General features: G+C 40.8%; 1 protein-coding gene across 13 annotated transcripts in view; it reads left to right on the top strand.

Moving 5' to 3' along the window:
- Positions 1–2054: 2054 nt before the first annotated feature.
- The window catches only part of SPTAN1 (spectrin alpha, non-erythrocytic 1), a 46119-nt gene continuing 28304 nt past the window's right edge, over positions 2055–19869 (top strand). For 12 of the 13 annotated variants that reach the window (XM_088065629.1, XM_014256268.1, XM_088065625.1 and 9 more), the window contains exons 1-16: positions 3156–3209; positions 5099–5149; positions 10292–10531; positions 11167–11292; positions 12622–12762; positions 13751–13897; positions 14498–14631; positions 15316–15460; positions 15555–15709; positions 16939–17074; positions 17458–17559; positions 17787–17924; positions 18353–18463; positions 18915–18992; positions 19160–19315; positions 19652–19856. In XM_088065629.1, coding sequence (XP_087921755.1) covers positions 5117–5149; positions 10292–10531; positions 11167–11292; positions 12622–12762; positions 13751–13897; positions 14498–14631; positions 15316–15460; positions 15555–15709; positions 16939–17074; positions 17458–17559; positions 17787–17924; positions 18353–18463; positions 18915–18992; positions 19160–19315; positions 19652–19856 — 2047 coding nt within the window. In that variant the 5' untranslated portion in view covers positions 3156–3209; positions 5099–5116. Of the gene's footprint in view, positions 2132–3155; positions 3210–5098; positions 5150–10291; positions 10532–11166; positions 11293–12621; positions 12763–13750; positions 13898–14497; positions 14632–15315; positions 15461–15554; positions 15710–16938; positions 17075–17457; positions 17560–17786; positions 17925–18352; positions 18464–18914; positions 18993–19159; positions 19316–19651; positions 19857–19869 lie in introns of those variants that run through there. The other variant, XM_014256262.2, reaches the window with a different exon arrangement.

Below are 19869 nucleotides of genomic sequence, written 5' to 3'. Positions count from 1 at the left end.
TCTGTTGGATTTGCAGTGGGCTGTCCTTGAACTCTTTTGGTGACCTCTAAAATGAGAAAATTTACTTCTGGGTAATACAAGGTAGTTAATTCTGTCACTATACTGTTGTAAGTTGAAAATGTTGTTTTTACCAGACTGGGGTTTGTTTTTCCTAGAGGTGCCAGGGTTTAAAGCTGTAAAACATGGAGTTGAGGTCATATCAGAATGTGAATTTGATTTTCTATATAGTTCTTGAGATTTCTGAGAAAAGGTTGTAACGTGCTTTGGAATTCAGGACTGTAAAACCCTTAACATTGTCTTTAAAATGTCTAGTACCTAAGTTAAATTTGCATTTGGTTTATGTATTTTGTAAACTGACTCTGGAACACTTTTGACTGCTGTTACCTTGTGATTGTTCTGGGAAATTGGAAATACCCTCCTGGTGTCCTTTTTGCCAGATAACTCTGAAGCAATGCAACTTTTATTAGTATACCTGAAAATGTACGGAGTGGAGATGTTTTAATTATATATTGCATATCCATAATTATGGTGGAGATTCACTTTGCCAAGACAGTAATTGGTCCTGTCTGTTAGAAACAATTGTCTGCCTGTGCCAAACCCAAGGAAGAATTTGATGATGTACTTGTGAAATACAATACTTATTTTTTTGCTGACACCTACTTGGGGTTTCTAACATTTGTGGGGTAAATAAAAGTATATATTTTTATAAAAAAAACAAGGTATCCTTTTCTGCTTCAGTAAGAGCATCCACATATCTACTATTTTAAAAATACTAATAAGATTTTCTAAATAATGTGTGTGCTTGATGAGAATCAATATTTATTTTTAGATGTAGCTTGAGGTTGTATCTGCTGCTTGAGCTGAGTGTTTGACTTGTTTTTGTCGTTTTAGCAGGTTTGGATGTTAGCCAGTTGGTGTTGTGAAGATTCAGTGCAAATAAGGTCATATGCATATATCCCTGGTAGTTTTACGTGTGTTGATATCAAATATGACCAAGGAGAGCACTGCAGATATGGAAATACTGTGCCTTCAGGATGAGATGCATCAAAGTTGATGTGAGTCAGACTCCTGCTTGGAGACAGAAGTTCCAGGCAGTCCCAGGGATGCAATGTCACCATAAGTGCCTGTGCTTCCAATTAAGTACTTCACTCAAAGTGTTATTAATTCACACAGCCATCAAACCCACTCACCACTTTGAGCCAATAACATTCCTGCTGCCTTCCAGCCCTCCAATCTCTAATTATTTAAATTTTTTTAGAGTAGAATGTGTCTATTTTAAACATTGATTTAATGCTAAAGGCTCATTTTCCCTTGAATTTATGCATCAGCTTTTCAGAAATAGCTTTCCCTTGACAGGCTCTCACTGCCTTTTGATGCTGTGTCCTTGCCCGGCTTCTGGGTGACACTGCATGGTGCTTCAGGCAGCCACTCTTGCCTATACATCTGAATAGATAATTTATATATATACACGTGTGTGTCTGTGTGTGGGCGGTGTGTATTATACATATATAAATACATATCAGTATAATACAAAACTAACAGAGCTGCTGCTTTGACAGTGGCTGGATGCTGCACAGGGGCCCTGTCCCCATCACTGAGCCACAGAACCTCGACTCACTGAGAACCAACCTGACTCTGACGCTGGAGAAGGGGGCAGAGACCCCTCTGCCGCCCCCCTACGCGGACACTTTAACCGATTTCCCCTCTAATCTTGTGATTTTGTGGTGCCCGAGGCCGGTCCCTACAGGGCACAAATGCCCTCTGCGCCCTCCTCCTCCGCTCGGCTCTTTCCGGAAGCGCTCGGTTCCTTCTGAAACCCCTCGTTCCGTTCCGGACCCTCTCCCAAGCTTTTTTCGAACACCTCGGTCTCTCCGGAGCTGCTCGTCGCTTTCCGGACTCACTCGGCTCTCTCCGGTCCCCATCGTTCACCGGCGGACATCGGGTGGGCGTGGCCTCCCCTTTCCCGATTCTTTCCGAAGTCCTTCGGCTCTTTCCGCCCACCGGGCAGGGCAGCTCTGCGGCGCTGACGTCACCTCCGGCTGGGTTATAAAAGGGCGGGCGCGGGCGGCGCGCGCGGTCCGTGGCGGAGGGCGCGGAGCCGGCGGGAGGTCCCTGCGCACCCACAGACCCGGTGAGGGGATGGGGTGAAGGGTGGGCAGAGGGCGCCGCGCGGCCTTCACCGCGCCCCGCTCGGGCTCACCCAGCCCCGTACGCACAGCCGGGCACAGGTGTGCGGGTGAGCCTGGGGAAGCTGAGGCCGGCCCTGCCTCCGCGGACGTCCCGGCCGCCGCTCGTTCTCGCCCTCTCCGTATCCGCCGGGCGGTTCTTTATCGTGGTGCGCCGCAGAGCCGGGCCCGGGGTCTCCCCGCGGCCCTCGGGCGAGCGGATCGGAGCGAAGGGCGGGGGCGCGGCGCGGGTGAAGGGCGGGCGGGCAGGGAGCGGCCGTAGTCGCCCTGGGCAGGGCGACCCGCGGCTGGAATCCCATTCAGCGCCCCGGGGAGGGACAAACAGGTGGAAAATAACATCCCTGGCGGGTAACAGCCCCTGCCGTGACCGCCCGTCCCTTCAGGGGTGCCACCCAGCATTTCCCGGGGAGAATTCCCGGGGGATGGAGCCCCCTGCGCTCCGCGGCGCCGGGAACCATCGCACAGCAATGGCTCCCGCGGCTGCCCAGCCCTGTCCAAGGTCAGGAGATGCGGCGAGGAGGAGGAAGGAGCGATGGAGGGGCCGGGGCAGCGGGGAGAGCCCGCTCCGCAGGGCCCGGGGGTCTCCGGGGAGGGACGGACACGGGGGTGGCTCAGCAGAGCTGACAAGCAGGGAGGCATTTAAACGAAATCTCCCGACCTCTGTTCCTTTCTTATATGTGTTACTTTGTATGTAGGGCAAGGTCTACTGCTTCCTTTGTAAAAGAATCAGGATTTGTCCCTGCCCTGGGTGTTTGGGGTCTTTTTGTTGCTGTTGTTTTTTGTGTTTGTTTTTTTTTTAATTTAAAATAAATCCAAGTCAAGTGTTTCTCAATTTGTTAACTGCATACACCTTACCTGGCTAGAACAATATAAATCTGCATTGCTGGGTCATAAATATGTGCCAATAGGGCAACCATTTTCCCTGATATTGGAGGAAAACCAAGCAATTATCATTGTATATTTTTTCAGCAGGTTCATATTGGCTGTTCAGGATTTTTTTGTAGCTGCTTTATCATATACCAGGTTCGTGTTCCAGTCGAAAATGTACGTGACTTTTGAGCAGTCTTTCATACATATTTAAATAGGTTTTGAAGAGCAGTTGTCTGGAGATGGCGAATGAACATATCAGGGGGAAAAAAAAAAAAGAAAAATCAACCCAAAAAAAGCCAACTCAGCCTGATATGGTTCTGTATCTTTCTGGAAAACAAATAATCCATTTTCTTTTGGCATTTTTGTTTTCAGCAAAGTGCCAGAAGATTCCAATGACTGTGTTCACTGAAAGGCCTTAGTCAGGGATTCAGATTTGTTCAAAAGAAATTTTAAATCCCACTGTGGGATTTTCATGCATTTATATACAAGTAGCAGAGAGTTCTTCCTTGAAATCTTAATTTGTCCTTATTTATGGATTGTGCAGAGAAGATAATGGACAGAAGGTTGGAAATGGGTTGCTTTCTGCTGCATTGTGTGCAGGATCTGTAACTGTAATAACGGAATTGTTAAGCTGTAGCAAATACTTGAGCCAAGATAACAGGTTACATTGTTCACAAGAAGTCGTTTATTTCAGTTCTTGTTGAAATAAAAAGCCACACTATCCATATTGGTCAGACTGAAATCAAAATTTTATTTAAAGAAAGGGATTTAGCTGTAATGCTTATATGAGATCTGTAGTTCAGGAAGTTAAACATGATTCTGGTTGATTTTTTCATAACAAAGGTAGCAAGAATAACAAAAATGGTGGTTACGTTTACACATTTTAAGCATTTTTTGCACATTTTTCTCCTGCACAGCTGTAGGATAAGAGAGGCCTTAATTCTCTTGGAGGAGAATTAAGGAGGAGAGTGGTACCTCTTGGTGAGAAATTTGTGTTTCTCAGCTATGACAATTACAGCTAACCTTAGTAATTTAACACAAATAACTTGGTTTCTTCACTGCCTTTTTTTTTGTCCATTTAATGTATTTATGGGGTTGTAACTGTTTTAGTCATAAATACATTGCTTTTTGGAGACAATTGATCACTTCCCTTTTATCGGAGGAAATAATACGAATTCCTCCCTTTTCTTCTCTACTTGTTAGTGTAGTGTGGGAGTTTGTTTTTTCCATTTGTCCCTGGAGTGAGTGTAGGCAGCAGAAGAATGGGGTGGAGCAGACTGCAGATGCCATGGATGGAGACAGACTGTGCGAGCACGGCCCAGGCTGTGCTCCCAGGGCTGCCCATGGGTCCAGCAGAGGGGGAATGTGCCGGCTCCCTGCTGCAGCTGACACAGGTGAAGCTGTGCAAATGCCACAGAGACCTCCGCAGCTCCAGCAGGCACAAAGGCACACACACACACACTGCTGCAGTTTTCTATGGAGGGATTGCAGCGTGTCCATGGGGTTGGGGAAGGCAAGGACATTATCAGCTGAAAATTCAGTGGATTGGACTCGCTTAACAGCTACGTCTCAAAAAATACCTTCTGTCACAAGTGCTACTTGTCCATTTTTTGTTGTAGCAATTGAAAATCAACATTTTTATAGATACTTATTTTCCAAACCTTCTGGTTGAATTTGTGTCCTCAAATTAAGCTGTCACGCTTGATTATGCTGAAGCAAGAACCATCATTTGCCAAGTCCAGATAACTTGCTTTACTTTCTGTTTTGACCTTCAGATGATGGTAGTTTTTTGGTTTGTTTTGAACTAGCTGGAAAGGTTAGTAGTACTGAATTAACTAAGTTGTCCTGTTGATATTGTAACCTTTTTGCATGAGGGGGGGTCTGTCATTTTCAATAACTTGGGTAACACTAACACCAAATTGTTTTATGTAACAAGGAAGCAAAAGGAAAGTGATTAACAGGTACTGTGACAGAAAAATTTTAGCCATATCCTTATGCTGATCATTAGATGAATGTTATCTTGATTTCCCCCTCCCTTTTAGACTCTACATTCTTCCATCATGTTGTCATCGTTTCGTAAAGTCAAAGTCCAGGTATTTTTCCGTAATGCATGAAGTGCCCTTGCCACACTTGCCTGCCTTTATTGCAGTGACCTGTTTGTAACAAAAGCCACTCGTTTGTATTTATTCTATACAGCAGGTGCTTTATTTGTACTTAGTGTGAGTCTGATCTGTCTTTCATTTAATACTTTGAGTTGCCTAATTTCTGTCTGTGATGCATGATGTGTGAACATTTTATAGAAGATTATAGTTCAATGTAATCAGGTTTTGATACTGATTAATTTTCAAAGAGGTTTTTATTTTAAAATGTACCTGAGCAGAATCTTTTTCTTTATAGCATCTGCAAATCAACCGTGAGGAGATTTACAGTGTAGAACATTGTGCATTCTAAGTTGGCTTTGGTTCCTATTCATCCACTTGCACAAATTTATAATCCTTGTGTTGTTGTGGTGTAACTGTTTGCACACAGAGATGCTTCTGTTTCAGTGGTGGTAAAATAAACAGGATGTATGGATCAGACTTCAGCTGGGGAACACAAGCAACTGGATTTTATTTGGAAATAGTAGTGATGTAAATGTTTATACTGCAATTAAAATTATAATGGAAAGATAACAAAATAGGGATGAAAAACACTGAGGTTAATTATATAATCTTGCATTACCTGTAAACTCTGCATTTCTGCAATGCAGTCAAGGTAATTTGCTTTCTCAGGAGTCTCAGCAGAGTGCAGTCCTTGCCAGCCCTAGATACTTTAATCAAAGGTCTGTGATGTTAAAGCAAAAACAAATCCAAAAAAGCCCCCTTCTATGTAAAAACACCAAATTCAAATAAAAATTTCAACTACTCTTATTTAAATAGTGGAATTGAGATTTTAAGATTAAATGGCTAAAAATGAACAGGGCTTTATGTGTCTTCATATTTCAAAAGTGTATAGTTGAGGCTGTGCTCAAACCCTCTTGTCAGCCTAAATCATCAGCTTTTCAACCACTTTGGTTTAAAGAATTTACTTTTTTTTTTTCTTCTAATGTGACAATTTCTGTGTCCCTGTGTTACCTGCTTTTGGGGCTGGTTTGGATTTTACCTGCACTGTGGTTAGTCTGTAGGAGTCTATAGGAGTCTACAGCTTCAAACAGCAACTTCAGCACATCTTGGGTTTTTTTTGGTTTTTTGTTTGTTTGTTTGTTTTGTTTGTTTGTTTGTTTGTTTTTTTTTTGTACTGCAGTGCTTGACTGATTTTTCTGGCTTGGAATTTGTGGAGGTTTGGGGCTGTTAGTGACCTTCCTTAATAGCATATTTGGACATAGTGTTCTGCTGCATGTAGTCTAACCTTAAAATGTCTTTATTTTGTACAGTTAAATTCAACAAACCAAAAAGCCAGGCATTAATTTTTGTCCCAATAGTGTTTTAGATCTCTAGGATAGGATATGGCATTCTTTAACTCCTCTGTAACACAACATGCTCAAGCTCCCTTTGCAGTGCATGTTTTCAGAAGGATTCTCTTTGATTTTCCAGCAGTACAAGAACTTATGGACTTCCCTAAACCAGGCAGTCATGGTGGTTTGTTTCTTCCCTGGTGTTTTGAGGGAGCTGTGAATGGGAGAAATGAAAACTGGGGAAAATGTGTGTGCTTTTTTTTTTTTCCTCCATCCTTTTGAAGGTTATTTTCACATCCACTTTCTGCCTAAAGAAGAAAGATCAGCAATCTGTTCCCCTTCCCCAGGAGGGAGTAGCTGCTATCAGTTAAATCTTTAGACAAGATTGACGATGTGTGATGTTGATGAACATAAAAAAAAAATGCATTGAGCTGTTCATGTGTGCATACTTGGGAAGCAGGAATGTTTTGGTAGAGAAAATATTTCTGTTACAGGCTACTGCTGAGGTGATGTATGCTGAATATATGTAACACCTCAGAACTTGTCTTTAGAGAAAATTATTTTACTACTTCTGAAGATCTTTATATACTGATTTATGATAGTTTTCCAGGCAAAAGAATTTAATTTTTTTAAGCTTCATGTAATTGATTTTAAAAATACACTAAAATCTTCTGCCTAGCACTGAATGTATTTCACATTTGTGCTTTTAAATCCCTCAAAACATGTTTTGGTAAGGGAAATGCTGACCGCTCTGCTGTGTGGCACCACTGTAATTCCTGTTGAACCCACCTCAATTCCGCTGTTCCTGAACTTGAATGGTGTTGCTGACATCATCGTTGTTGCACTGCAGTGTCTGTAAATACCTGCAGCTGTATATTTTAGTGTGCTGTTATGTATAATTTGTATTGACTGGGGAAGGCATAGATGGAAGGATGAGAGTAATGAGTTTGTTTTGTTGTTTCAGGTTTTTTCCCTTAATTTAACTACTTCTTTTTGTTGGCTGGGTTTTTTTTTTCCATTTTGAGTAACATCACCAAAACAGTCCAGTGTGAAGGAGCACTTCTGATTTTTTGAGTTAAGACATAAGCTGATCTAATGTCGGTCTTACAGCATGAAAGGAGGAATGAAATGTCACCTGGACAGCCCAGACCCACTGTCTGGGGCCTGGAAAGTTCCCTCAGCCCCGTCCTTATCACCCTGCTCCGGCTGTGCCGGGTGGGGCTGGAGGGATGACACCGGTTATCTGGGGACAGCCTGGCACAGTCACGTCCCAGTGCTTTTCACCTTCAAAACACAAAGCACAACTTTCACTTGGTGGGATTCGTGCAAGAAGTGCAGAGGTGTATCCTAGGTGTCTTCAAACACTGTAGTTGAACTGGGAAGTTCTGGGAACGTCTTGGAGGAGTGCTTGGTATTCCAGGGAGTGCTGCTGTTGGAGGTGATACATGGGAGGAGGGAGGGAGACTGCATTGTTCTGCAGCATCCATGACTTTTGAGTTCTGAGCTCCCTGGTGGCTCTGGCAGCACAGACACTGCTGACGTCGGCTGGGGCTGCAGGAAGAACAGTCCATTATTGCTACACTAAAGCACTTCTTTTACAATTGACTCGCTCCACTGTAGTTACAAAAGGAGCCTTTCTTTTAACCAATTCCAGCAAAAAGAGGAGCCAGATTGCCTGGCTTGTGTGGTGAGAGACAAACCAGCTCCCAGGGTAAATTACAGAAGGTCTCCCATTTGGCTTTCAATATTGTAACAATGTTTGAAATGATAATTTAAATAATTTAAATATTTCCCTAGATTAATAATCTAAATAAATAATTTAAAATGTTTTCAAATCACTTTGCGGAGGTTATTTTTAATATTGAAATACAAGTTGAGTTGTATTGTACAGTGAATGAGTGCACAGTGTTCCAGAGACTGACCAGGATTTAATTTTCTCCCAGCACTGCCCAAAACCAGAATCAGCAGAGGGGCTCCAGCCATGCAGTACATTAGACCAGCTGCCACTGTGTTATTCTGGAACACAATGCAGTTTAAAAGAAGTGTTGCTGGGATTCAAACACAGCATGACAGGGAGGAAAGGAAGTTTTTAGCAATAGTTTCCTTTCCTGGAGGAAAAACACTTTTTGAAAGACTGCTGGAAAAAACAGCTGCTTTCTCAGGGAACCATATCTGTGCTTGAGCTCGAGTTATGTTCAGGGGTTTGAGCTTTTAATACTCAGATACACTAATCAAGTGGAGATTTTGGTAACACTGCCAGGCAAAACCTGGGCTTCGTTTATGTAACACAGTCTGCACACACCGGGATGGTTTTTTTCCTTGCCCTCTTTTGACAGTAATGAGTGGAAGAAAAAGCAAAGCTGAATTTGTTTCCTTCCTGCAAGTGCCGCAGTGCAGTTGGGGCTCAGAGTTCATGGGAGCATGGAGTGCTGCTGGCACGGCTGTCCTCTGGAGGGTGGGGACCTTGGAAGGGTAGCTCAGGAATGTGTGGATTCGTCCCCATATGTTCCTTTCTATCAGATTGTCCTTTTACAAGTGCTTGGAAACATGGCCCTTGTAGATCACTTTCCAACCTGTGGAGTGTTCCATACAATTATTCAAGATACACATCTAATTAAAGCATACAGCTAACTAATGACTAAATAACAATTTAATATTTAATGATGTATTTTAATTGATTGTCTATGCCTTTTAGTCTGCAGTTCTAGTCTGGGTTTCTTCCCTGTCTGATAGGATTGAGGAGAAGTACCTTTAGCTTGGAGATTGCGGAATTGATGGTAGAAAAGCATTAAGTGACTCATGTAAACACTTGTACATGAAGACATTAATTGCAAAATTGTTCAGGCACAGAGTGTTTGTTGCAACAACCTCTTGATATGCAGTTAGTTGTTAAATAAGAGGTTAAATATTCAAACTTCAATGATAATAATAGTTCCACTTTTAAAATTTGTATTTTGGTTCTATTCTAGTGCCCAGATCTTTTAATGAAAATCAAATTGCTTTTTGAAAGATTAGGAACTGAAAATGAAGGTTGTTGCAATTTTAATAAAAAAAGAGAAAAAGCAGATCAGTAGTCAGGTCTTTGCTGCCTGGGGTAACAATATTAGGTTTAAGTACATAAGGCAATATGGAAGGATTTTCAGTCAGAGCAAGATCATTGGTTAAGCAAAATGCTCCTTGACTTAGTTGTCTAAGGCCAGATCTGTGAAGCCTCTTACTGGCTTTTGAAAGGTTATACAGAGAGTGGCAGGATGGGTTTGTAACTTTTTTTAATTGAGTGAACAAAGAGATGCATCAGACAGAGATGTGGGTCTATATATGTATGTAAGTGTATATAGATACATGTGGGCCACTTAAGTGTTGCTTAAAGAAGAGTAATATTCTTTAGTTTAGTATTGAATATTTTAAATGCAATATTTCAAGATATTGTATGTTGTACAAGAAATATTATGTCTGTATCTACACATATTTGTGCACAAACCCACATTTTTAGCTGTTGTATTGGACACTTGCATGCTACAGCTTGAGATGACACAGACTTTATATGACTGCAGCCATATTTGACCAAACCAAATAGGTGTTAAATGTCTTTGTAATTTTTCCTTTATCGCTTTCTGCTAGAAGTATGATTTTATTTATATTTAAGATACTTATATTTTATACACGTACCTGCACACAGAGAAAAGACTGTAAGTAAACCAAATGTGATTTTGTAAAGTCAGCGTTTTTTCTGCATGGATCTCTTCTGGATCTATCAGTGTTTTGTAAGACAAACATAATGGGATTTTATTTCTGCTTTCAGAAAATGGACCCAAGTGGTGTAAAAGTGTTGGAGACAGCAGAAGATATCCAAGAGAGGCGTCAGCAAGTTTTGGACCGTTACCACAGGTTCAAGGAACTCTCTTCTCTAAGGCGCCAAAAACTTGAAGATTCCTATCGATTCCAGTTTTTCCAGCGTGATGCAGATGAGCTTGAGAAATGGATCCAAGAGAAACTGCAGATTGCATCTGATGAAAATTACAAAGATCCAAGCAATTTGCAGGCAAGTCCTCTTGCCACTTTATATTTCCTGTACTATTAATTTTAAGGCGTTACAGGTCAGCTGGGATAGAACAAACACAGAAATGAAACTTGATCTGAGAGTGAAGAAAGATGGATGCAAATACCCATGACCTTGCAAAGTGCTCTTCAAAAGCCTGGCTTTTTTGCTGATGTAGTTGGAATATTTCTAATAATGGATTAGATGCTACATCAGTATAGAAAAAGTTGCTCAGTGTAACAAAGTGTAAAACCAACTTCATTTAATCCTAGAATTTGTTGGATGCCTTAACTCTGAATAAATGTGAATTAACACTTTTTGTTTCCACAAAAAAAAATAAAATAAAAAAGATAATTTGTAGAAAATAAGCTTGTATGGGTTTAACTAGCTGACAGGTTCTCAAGGGTTTGAACACTGTCACGTGCAAGAGCAAACACAAGAAAGAAATAACTAAAACTGGGATGTTTGAATCCACCGGTGGATCCACCACATGATACAACTGATTTCAACTGTGCAGTTTTATTATTTGTTTGTCAGTCCTGAATATGCATAAAACAGACTTAAAATCTTGCTGCTGGGGAATGTGGAGGAGTCCCTGCACCAAATCTCAGTTGCATTCTTTGATGTTTTCCTTTCAGGGGAAGCTGCAGAAGCACCAAGCCTTTGAAGCTGAGGTGCAGGCCAATTCAGGAGCTATCATTAAACTGGATGAGACAGGAAATCAGATGATTAATGAAAGCCATTTTGCATCTGAAACCATAAGAGTGAGTTTTGAAGCTTTTTTCCCTCCCCCACTCTTACAGGCCTTTCCTTAAGCACTTCTTTCAGATTACACAGGTAACTCTATATTCAAAACCTCTCTTAAAAATTATACAGGTATTTGATTAATGAAATCACAAGAAAATTTGTATTTGTAAAGCTCAGTAGTGGTTTTCTCTTTCATGAGCACCTAGCTCATACCTTCTTTTGGATCTGGTTCTGAGGAGAACTGTTCCAAGATGAGATGTTTTTGTAGTGATTAGCAAACTTAATTGGTAAGTTCAGCATTTCATTCTAACTTGCCTTTACTGGTTCAGTCCTTCACGCCGTACCGGACTGCCCAGCGCCCGATAGTCACGGCCACCCAAGTGGGGTCCCACATACGAGTAGGTGAAGCTTGTGGCTCTGCAGTGCAACTTGTTTTTGCAATGTCTCCTTCCTTCCTTGGTTGACAGTTTGCACCATCCTTCTGGGCAGTGCTCAGAGCTCTTTCCTCCCTTGAAACCTCTTGAACAGAACTTTCTGAGTGGATTAAGTGGTATCCACCCTTGATGTTCAAAAGCTTCTCTTGAATTACTTTCAGGATTCCGGTCTCGATGAGCAAAGTTACAGACAATGGGTGGAGCAGTTACTTTCCTGTTTTGCAAGTTGTGTGCATGTGTGGGAGTGTGGTTTTAGTTTTTGCTGTCTATAAAGTTCATAGTGGCTCCCAATAGTTTTGAAAGGCCAAGTGCAGCCAGAGAAACTCAGTATTAAAACTAATAATTGCTCCTAGTATGTCCATATCATGTCACTTCACAATGTTAGTTAAATATATTAACTGTTTAGTGTTAAGAGAAGTTGTTAAAATACAGTGAAATGGCATAAGTTTGACCTGAAACAAATGTGTTGTCTTAAGTAAGAATAAATTCCCAAAGGAATATGCAATTCATTTATTGGCAGCTGACTTTCATATAGAAGACCAAACATTTGAAGGGGAGAGCAGCATATTTTTGGTATGACTTCATACTAACATAGAATTTAAAACAAATTTTATCTCATTATGTTTAGCTCATAGTTATGTAAAGATAACTATTTGAGAGCTTCATTAATTAGTAATAACCTTCTAGATAATCAGTCCAGTAATTTCTAATTTTGTGTTACAACACTTTACATAATTTGGAAACTATTTACTGGAGATAAAATCATGAGGTTTGTCGCTCACCCTTTGCCTAAAGTAAGATTTAGGATGTACAACTTCAGAAAAATAAATAAATCTACTGTTAAGGACAGGAAGGGAATAAATATCATCTTCTTTGACAGGAGATTTTAATAACAACATCCTTTTGTTTCAGACTCGACTGCAGGAGCTGCATCGACTATGGGAATTACTGATGGAAAAGATGAGAGAGAAGGGAGTCAAATTATTGCAGGCACAGAAGTTGGTGCAATATTTACGGGAATGTGAAGATGTCTTGGACTGGATCAATGATAAGGTGTATAATTACCTCCCTTTATTGTGTCCTTGATGGGAAATTTGATGTGTTTGTGTGGAAAATTTCTGTCAGCATAGAGTTGCTGGAGGTCAAGTAGTCTCAGAAAGCTTGTAAAGGGACCTGTACATTTATTTAGTTATTCATGTTGCATCAGCAGTAAGTGTGCAAACTACTGCTGTTCTTCTGCAGCCACAATAAAAGTTCTTAGTCTAAGAGAAGCCTGTGTGTTGGAGAGTACTTTTAGCACAATTAATCCATTCTTTGCTTTGAGAAGTCAAATAAAATTCAAGTTTTCTCTAAGGGAAATCTTCAAGATGTAAAAGCTAATATTTTTTTAATAAATATTCTAAACTATTTGTTTCAGAAAGGAGCCAGCTCAAGCAGCAAGCAGTGTGTAGATAGTTACTAAATGATTGGAATATCCTTAGATATGCATTGTAAGGACATGAACTGCAGGAGGACTGTTGGCTCTTGATTCATTAAACTCGAAAGGAAGCAGACCACAAACCGCAGTATCAAAAGGAAAAAAAGCCACAAAATAATCACACTGATTTCCGTAAATAATGGTTTGCTGTTTCATATCACTGTGGGTTCAAGCTGTAAACACTGTATAACTGTTACTGAATACAGCACTGCACTTCTTGTGCAGAAATCTTGCGTCAGAAGCCTACAGCAAATGCCCATAAACAGTGTAAAAAGGCACAAAGTCTAGTCCCTCTGTGTGCTAAGAATTTGTACTTGAAAAATTAATATGACCAAGGAAGATGAAAAAATAATCCCCTTAGTGATCTTGCATATTTTCTGCAATAATGGGTAGGTGTTGGGGCAGGGAATGGAGTTTAATGAAGAAAGTTTGTAGTTTCTGACCTTAAGCACTGTGATTGTCTTTGACCTATTGAAAATTAGGACAGTTTGATTCCTAATTTTCAATTGTGATTTCCCATAGGATATACTGAAATTAACTTTTTTTTTTTTTCCAATGTGCTAGGAAGCAATAGTGACATCAGAAGAACTTGGACAGGACTTAGAGCATGTTGAAGTTTTGCAAAAGAAGTTTGAAGAGTTCCAGACGGACCTTGCAGCTCATGAGGAAAGAGTAAATGAAGTGAACCAGTTTGCTGGCAAACTTATCCAGGTAAGCATTTACGCGTGTTGAAAATCTCTCTTGGCAATTCGGTTACTGCAGCAAACATTTGTATTTAACCTCCTCTCTTTCCCCCCTGGTTTGGGGCAGATCTTTAAGCTTTGCATCACATGGGTGCTTGGCTATCTTCACCTTAAATGATTGCCATTTGATTCACTTGTACTTGTCCTGAACAGCCTGAATAACTGCCCCATCTGGGAATGTTTCTGGGGATGTGGAGAGTAGTGATTAGTAAGAGAAACTTCATATTGGGGTGCAAATTTATTTACCTTGGACAAGGAGGTTTGATATCTCTTCTGGTTTGATATCTGGGGCCTGATCAAGGATGGAGGCAGGGCAGGAAGTGTTTCATTCCAGGGAAAAAGAAGATACTGTTTACAGTACTCTTCCCATGGACTAATTAGTATATAGGGAAAACACTACAAGAGTATTGAATGTTTGCACAGTGAAATTTCAGGGAAACTATTGAATTGGGTGATCATCTGGAAAGGACAGAAATTATAAATTGATCTCTTGAAGACCAGCAGCGTTTTGTCAATGGACGTAAAACCAAAGAACATATGAAAACACCATTTTTCCTTTGCTTGCCAGGAAACACACCCTGAAGAGGAACTGATAAAGTCCAAACAAGATGAAGTAAATGCAAGCTGGCAGCGTCTTAAGGGACTTGCCCTTCAGAGGCAAGGAAAACTCTTTGGGGCAGCTGAAGTTCAGCGTTTCAACAGGTATGAACTTGGCTGGATCTGCTGAATGATGTAACCCTTGTGTGGGTGTTTAATGATGCATTCAGCTGCACACAGTAGTATGAGAAGAGCTACTGTCTCCTATGGCTTTGCTTTGCTCTTCTGCATGACTTGCTGAATGAAGACCTCCTTGTTCTACAATTGCTTTAGAATGGGCATTCTGATGGAGCTTTTCAGAACTTGTCAGTTTTATTCATTCCTGCTAATGGCAGTTTTGCTCTCCTTTCCTCTGAGGGCTTTTCCCCCAGCTCTGTCCTAGATGACCCTGAAAGGGTGTGCTTTTTTTATTGGATGTCAGCCCAATTGTTCTGGAGGATTTTAGCAATGTCTTTCTATTCTCCATTTTACAGCATTTTGATATTAGTTGTAATTAAGTTGGAGAAGGGTCCAGAGTGGGAAATATATCCATTCCACGGCAGTACTCAGTGGTGCTGTAATTCCTGGTTTGCATCTGGTGACAGTGGTCTGTTAATATGCTTCAAAGTTTCTTGAAATGCAAAGAAAGTCTTATTTATTTGTTTTCTAACGGATGTTTGTAGTTAGCTGCAGTATTTATATATATGGGTTTGTATGCCAGTACGTCTGGCACACATATGAGAGTGCATCCTGCTTCCTTCCTTTTTCCTCACAGGACAAATTGCTTTCAATTTGTGCTTTGTTTTGAAGGGATGTGGATGAAACAATCAGCTGGATTAAGGAGAAAGGGCAGTTGATGGCCTCAGATGATTTTGGCAGAGACTTAGCCAGTGTGCAGGCATTACTGCGCAAGCACGAAGGCCTGGAAAGAGACCTGGCAGCTCTGGAAGATAAGGTACCCCTATGAGATGTATTTTACCTACAGTTTAAACAAGGTAACTGGCTTGTAAAAGAATGGAATCTCACTCACAGTTTGTGCCTGGGTTTAGGTGAAGGCCCTGTGTGCAGAAGCTGACCGTTTGCAGCAGTCTCACCCAATAAATGCTTCCCAAATTCAAGTGAAACGGGAGGAGCTCATTGCCAACTGGGAACAGATCCGGACACTGGCGGCGGAGAGGCACGCTCGCCTCAACGACTCCTACAGGTGGGTCACTGCAGCAGGACAGTGCTGCTTCCCTCCTTGCTCGCATTTGACAGAGCAGAGAACAAAGGGGTGCTGTTTCCAAAATGTTGGGATGATTCTGAAGTTTTCAGAGCATTCTCTTTCACCAAATTCTATTTTACACTAATTTATTGTAGTAAAATAAATATTTATGTGATTGAAAAATTACTGCTGCTTTTTGTCATTCTCTGAGTGTGGATCAACTATGAAACTAGACATGGTGATGTTTTAGGACATTTGCTATTTTCTCCATCTGAGTTGAAATGTGCCTTTTGAAGTACATTTTCTGACTATGTTTCAATTTTGCTGGGAAAAAAAAGGGTTTTTTTAATACTTTTATTACAAATCTGTTCACTAGTCTTTAAGAGTCTCTATGAAGACTGAAGTATATTGTTTGATATATTGTCCCAGACCAAATTAATTCCCTGTTTCTGTGGTAGGTTTTTTTTTTCTGTGGAATTTGTCTTCATCCAGTCATGTGTCTCTACTAACCTGGTCTCTTAAACATAACCTGTTGAATCACTGTTGAGAAGCCATGCTAAAACAAACTAATCCTGATATGGTGATTAGTTTACATCCTTTCTGGTTTTGTTTTTCTGCCCTTTGTTCCTTCCCACGATGTGGAATTTTTGGCAGTGGAGACCCACACCAATAATCTTTACCTTCCCTGTCGTAGTCTCTTCAGAGCAATTAACAGCGAATGTAAAAAGGAAACAGAAACTGATCACTTTTGCTGATAAGTATTAAACATATGCCAAAGGAAACAACTAAAGGCATTCTGGAAGGAATGTGAGGATTTGTTTGCTTGTTTTAAGTCTGAGGCACGTGCAGTTGAAATTTTCTGTCAGTTCTCTCTTCCCCACACTGTTATGGTTGTGACAGAAGCAGCCCTGTGGATTATCTTGAGAACTATATTTTGATTTCTGTTGTTCTCAGTGTGTTGTTAGGAATATTAATCTTACTTACATTTTGCATATTATTTATATTGTATCTTTGAGACATTGATTTAGAACCCAACATTTTCATAACTTCCAAAGACTTATTTTTGATTGAAAGCATATTTAGTTGTTTAATATTCTGAGCACATTTTTGTGTTGTTTTATTTGTATCTGAGGAACAGCTTTTATGTTTGTAACCCTTGCTTTGGGGAAAGGGGAGAGAAACTCTGCAAATTAATTATTCCAAATAATTTTTTCCTTTGCTTACCTAAGGCTGCAGCGCTTTCTCGCGGACTTCAGAGACCTCACCAGCTGGGTGACTGAGATGAAGGCTCTCATAAATGCTGATGAACTTGCCAATGATGTGGCTGGGGCAGAAGCCCTTCTAGACAGACATCAGGAACATAAGGTAGAGTGGTTATGCAGCCAAGTCCAGTCAGCAGCCCTCTGATTTGTATGTCTAACACAGTCTCTGAGTCAGTGTTGTCGCACTGGAATTCTTTGATTATGCAACTAACATGGTACTGATTTAATATTTTTAGATTGTTTCTAGATGGTAGATATACTATTTTATAAAAAATAGGCCTGATAGCAGCCATTTGGATTAATGACTATTTTAGTTCTCCATCATGAGGAATTCCTATAATTAAGCAGAAAGATGAAGCTCAAATAAACTTATAGTTTCGTTTTAATGGAGGAATTTATACCTACCTTATGTGTATTGTAAGGTAATTCTGACACCCTGTGCTAAGCTAAATTTTGGTAACAGCTTTTTCACATCTCCTTCCATAGGGAGAAATTGATGCTCATGAAGACAGCTTCAAATCTGCTGATGAGTCAGGCCAGGCTTTGCTCTCTGCTGGGCACTACGCTTCTGATGAAGTTAAAGAAAAGGTAAGTTGTGAGCAAGAGCCCCTAGAGGAATTCTAGCTCTTTCTCCTGTCCCTTAATTTAAAAGGATGATCACATCAAGAACTGGAGATTTCATTGTTAAGACAGGAGGTCATTTTCAGTTCAGTGCCAACCACTTTTTTAGAGTCACAATTTGATTTTACATTGAGATGGAAGTGAACTAGAGTGTTAAGTAAAATTATAATATATTCCTCTTTCCAATGGATTAGCTGACCATCCTCTCAGATGAAAGGTCTGCCTTGCTGGAGCTGTGGGAACTCCGCAGACAGCAGTATGAGCAGTGCATGGACCTGCAGCTTTTCTACAGAGACACTGAACAAGTTGACAACTGGATGAGCAAACAAGAAGTGAGTGCACATCTTTGAATTCTCCAGATATGGTGGACTTTAATTTCTGGGTAGTCTTCTGTAAGCTTAAGCAATTGGTATTGCTTGCGGGCAGTGCCATAAACACCTACGAGTGAGTGGGTGCTGTGCAGGGTAATTTATCTGACTGCCTTAAATGGTGCAATGGCTGTTTCCATCGAATGATGGAACTATGAGCTGTGTGTGGGCTTGATGTGGCTTTTGTGTGTGTTAACTCTTGTAAAATGCTGGTTGAATAGGAAGCTAAAGAGAATTATTGACCGTTGGAAGCATAAAGCAAACACCATGCCAGTATGCCATCTTTACCTTTCAGTAATAACATATGGCAGGAAATATCCCTGGCTGTGCTTGAGCTCACTTAGAGCAGCTGAGTATGGAAACATAAAAATATGTTTGTGTCCTTACTTCAGGCATTTCTGCTGAATGAAGATCTTGGTGATTCTCTGGACAGTGTGGAGGCTCTTCTAAAGAAGCATGAAGACTTTGAGAAATCACTAAGTGCCCAAGAGGAGAAAATCACAGTAAGACATTGACATTACATCATTACTAAATGGACAAGAAGTGAAACAAGGGTGTTTATTGACTGGGGAGGAGACACTGGGGGAGGGTGGTAAAGGATGGGGTTTGCTTCGCAGAATGATCTTCTGTTATGTGGGATGTATTAGCTCTAAATAATAGGTATTGTCTCTAAAATGGAAAATAGTGGAAAAGGTGTGGGATTTCCATCTCAGAGCTGGACAACCTGGTGCTTCCTTATCGTATCAGCACCCAGGTGAATGAATATTTATCAAAAACCTGCCCTCTTCCACATGGAGAGGATTAGGATACAGAGAGAAAGGGGCCTAAGGATAGATGTGCTAATGGCTTTCTGCCAGTTTTACTGTGATGAACTTTGGGGAATTGATATACTAAGCAAATTTGCATAAGCAATTTCTATTACACCAAATAAATGGGAACTTGTTTTCCCTCTAGGCATTAGATGAGTTTGCTACTAAGTTGATTCAGAATAACCACTATGCCATGGACGATGTTGCTACACGCAGAGATGCTGTAAGTACCCAAAATACATTTGGACTGTAGACTTTAAATCTTGTTCTGCTTTATTATTTTACTTGGTTTGACTTCAATATAGGATATGTCAGTGGAGTTGTCCCAAGAGGGGTATGGTGGCAGTTCTTTAGAATTTAAAAACCTTTTGCTTTCTTTTTTTTTTTCAGCTGCTGAGCCGCCGAAATGCCCTTCATGAAAGAGCCATGCACCGCCGCACTCAGCTGGCAGATTCTTTCCATCTGCAGCAGTTTTTCCGAGATTCTGATGAGCTTAAGAGCTGGGTTAATGAAAAGATGAAAACTGCAACTGATGAGGCCTACAAGGTAAACACAAAGATGAATGGTGGAATGCTTTTAAGCATTGTGTCAGTCTAATGACACAAAGCAACATCAGCCAAAATGTTGCTGATAGTCAGTGATATTAATGGCAACAGGACGAATTGTGTAATTTCTTCCTGACCCCAAGAGGCATTTTCCCATTGTGCAGTAATTGTGCCTAACCAGTAGCTTAAGAACTCTGATTTAAGGCGTATTTTTGGCACCATATCCTCTGGTTACACCGTGGCATGTCTATGAATTCAGTCCAGTTTCAAAAATTCTTCAGAGACCTTTGGGTACTGATTTTGTATTGAAATGTTCTATTTCTTCCTTCATGTGTAGGATCCCTCCAACTTGCAAGGTAAAGTTCAGAAACACCAGGCTTTTGAAGCAGAGCTGTCTGCTAACCAGAGTCGTATTGATGCCCTGGAGAAAGCTGGCCAGAAGCTGATTGATGTCAAGCACTACGCGTCCAATGAGGTGGCAGCTCGCATGAATGAAGTCATCAGCTTGTGGAAGAAACTTCTGGAGGCCACTGAGCTCAAAGGTATGACTTGCTC

Source organism: Pseudopodoces humilis, chromosome 22, assembly GCF_049639895.1.
Source record: "Pseudopodoces humilis isolate 2021_Gansu_Grassland_sample_001 chromosome 22, ASM4963989v1, whole genome shotgun sequence".
Taxonomy (NCBI): domain Eukaryota; kingdom Metazoa; phylum Chordata; class Aves; order Passeriformes; family Paridae; genus Pseudopodoces; species Pseudopodoces humilis.
The sequence above is the reverse complement of the archived record's forward strand: the minus strand, read 5'-3'. Positions and strand labels throughout refer to the sequence as shown.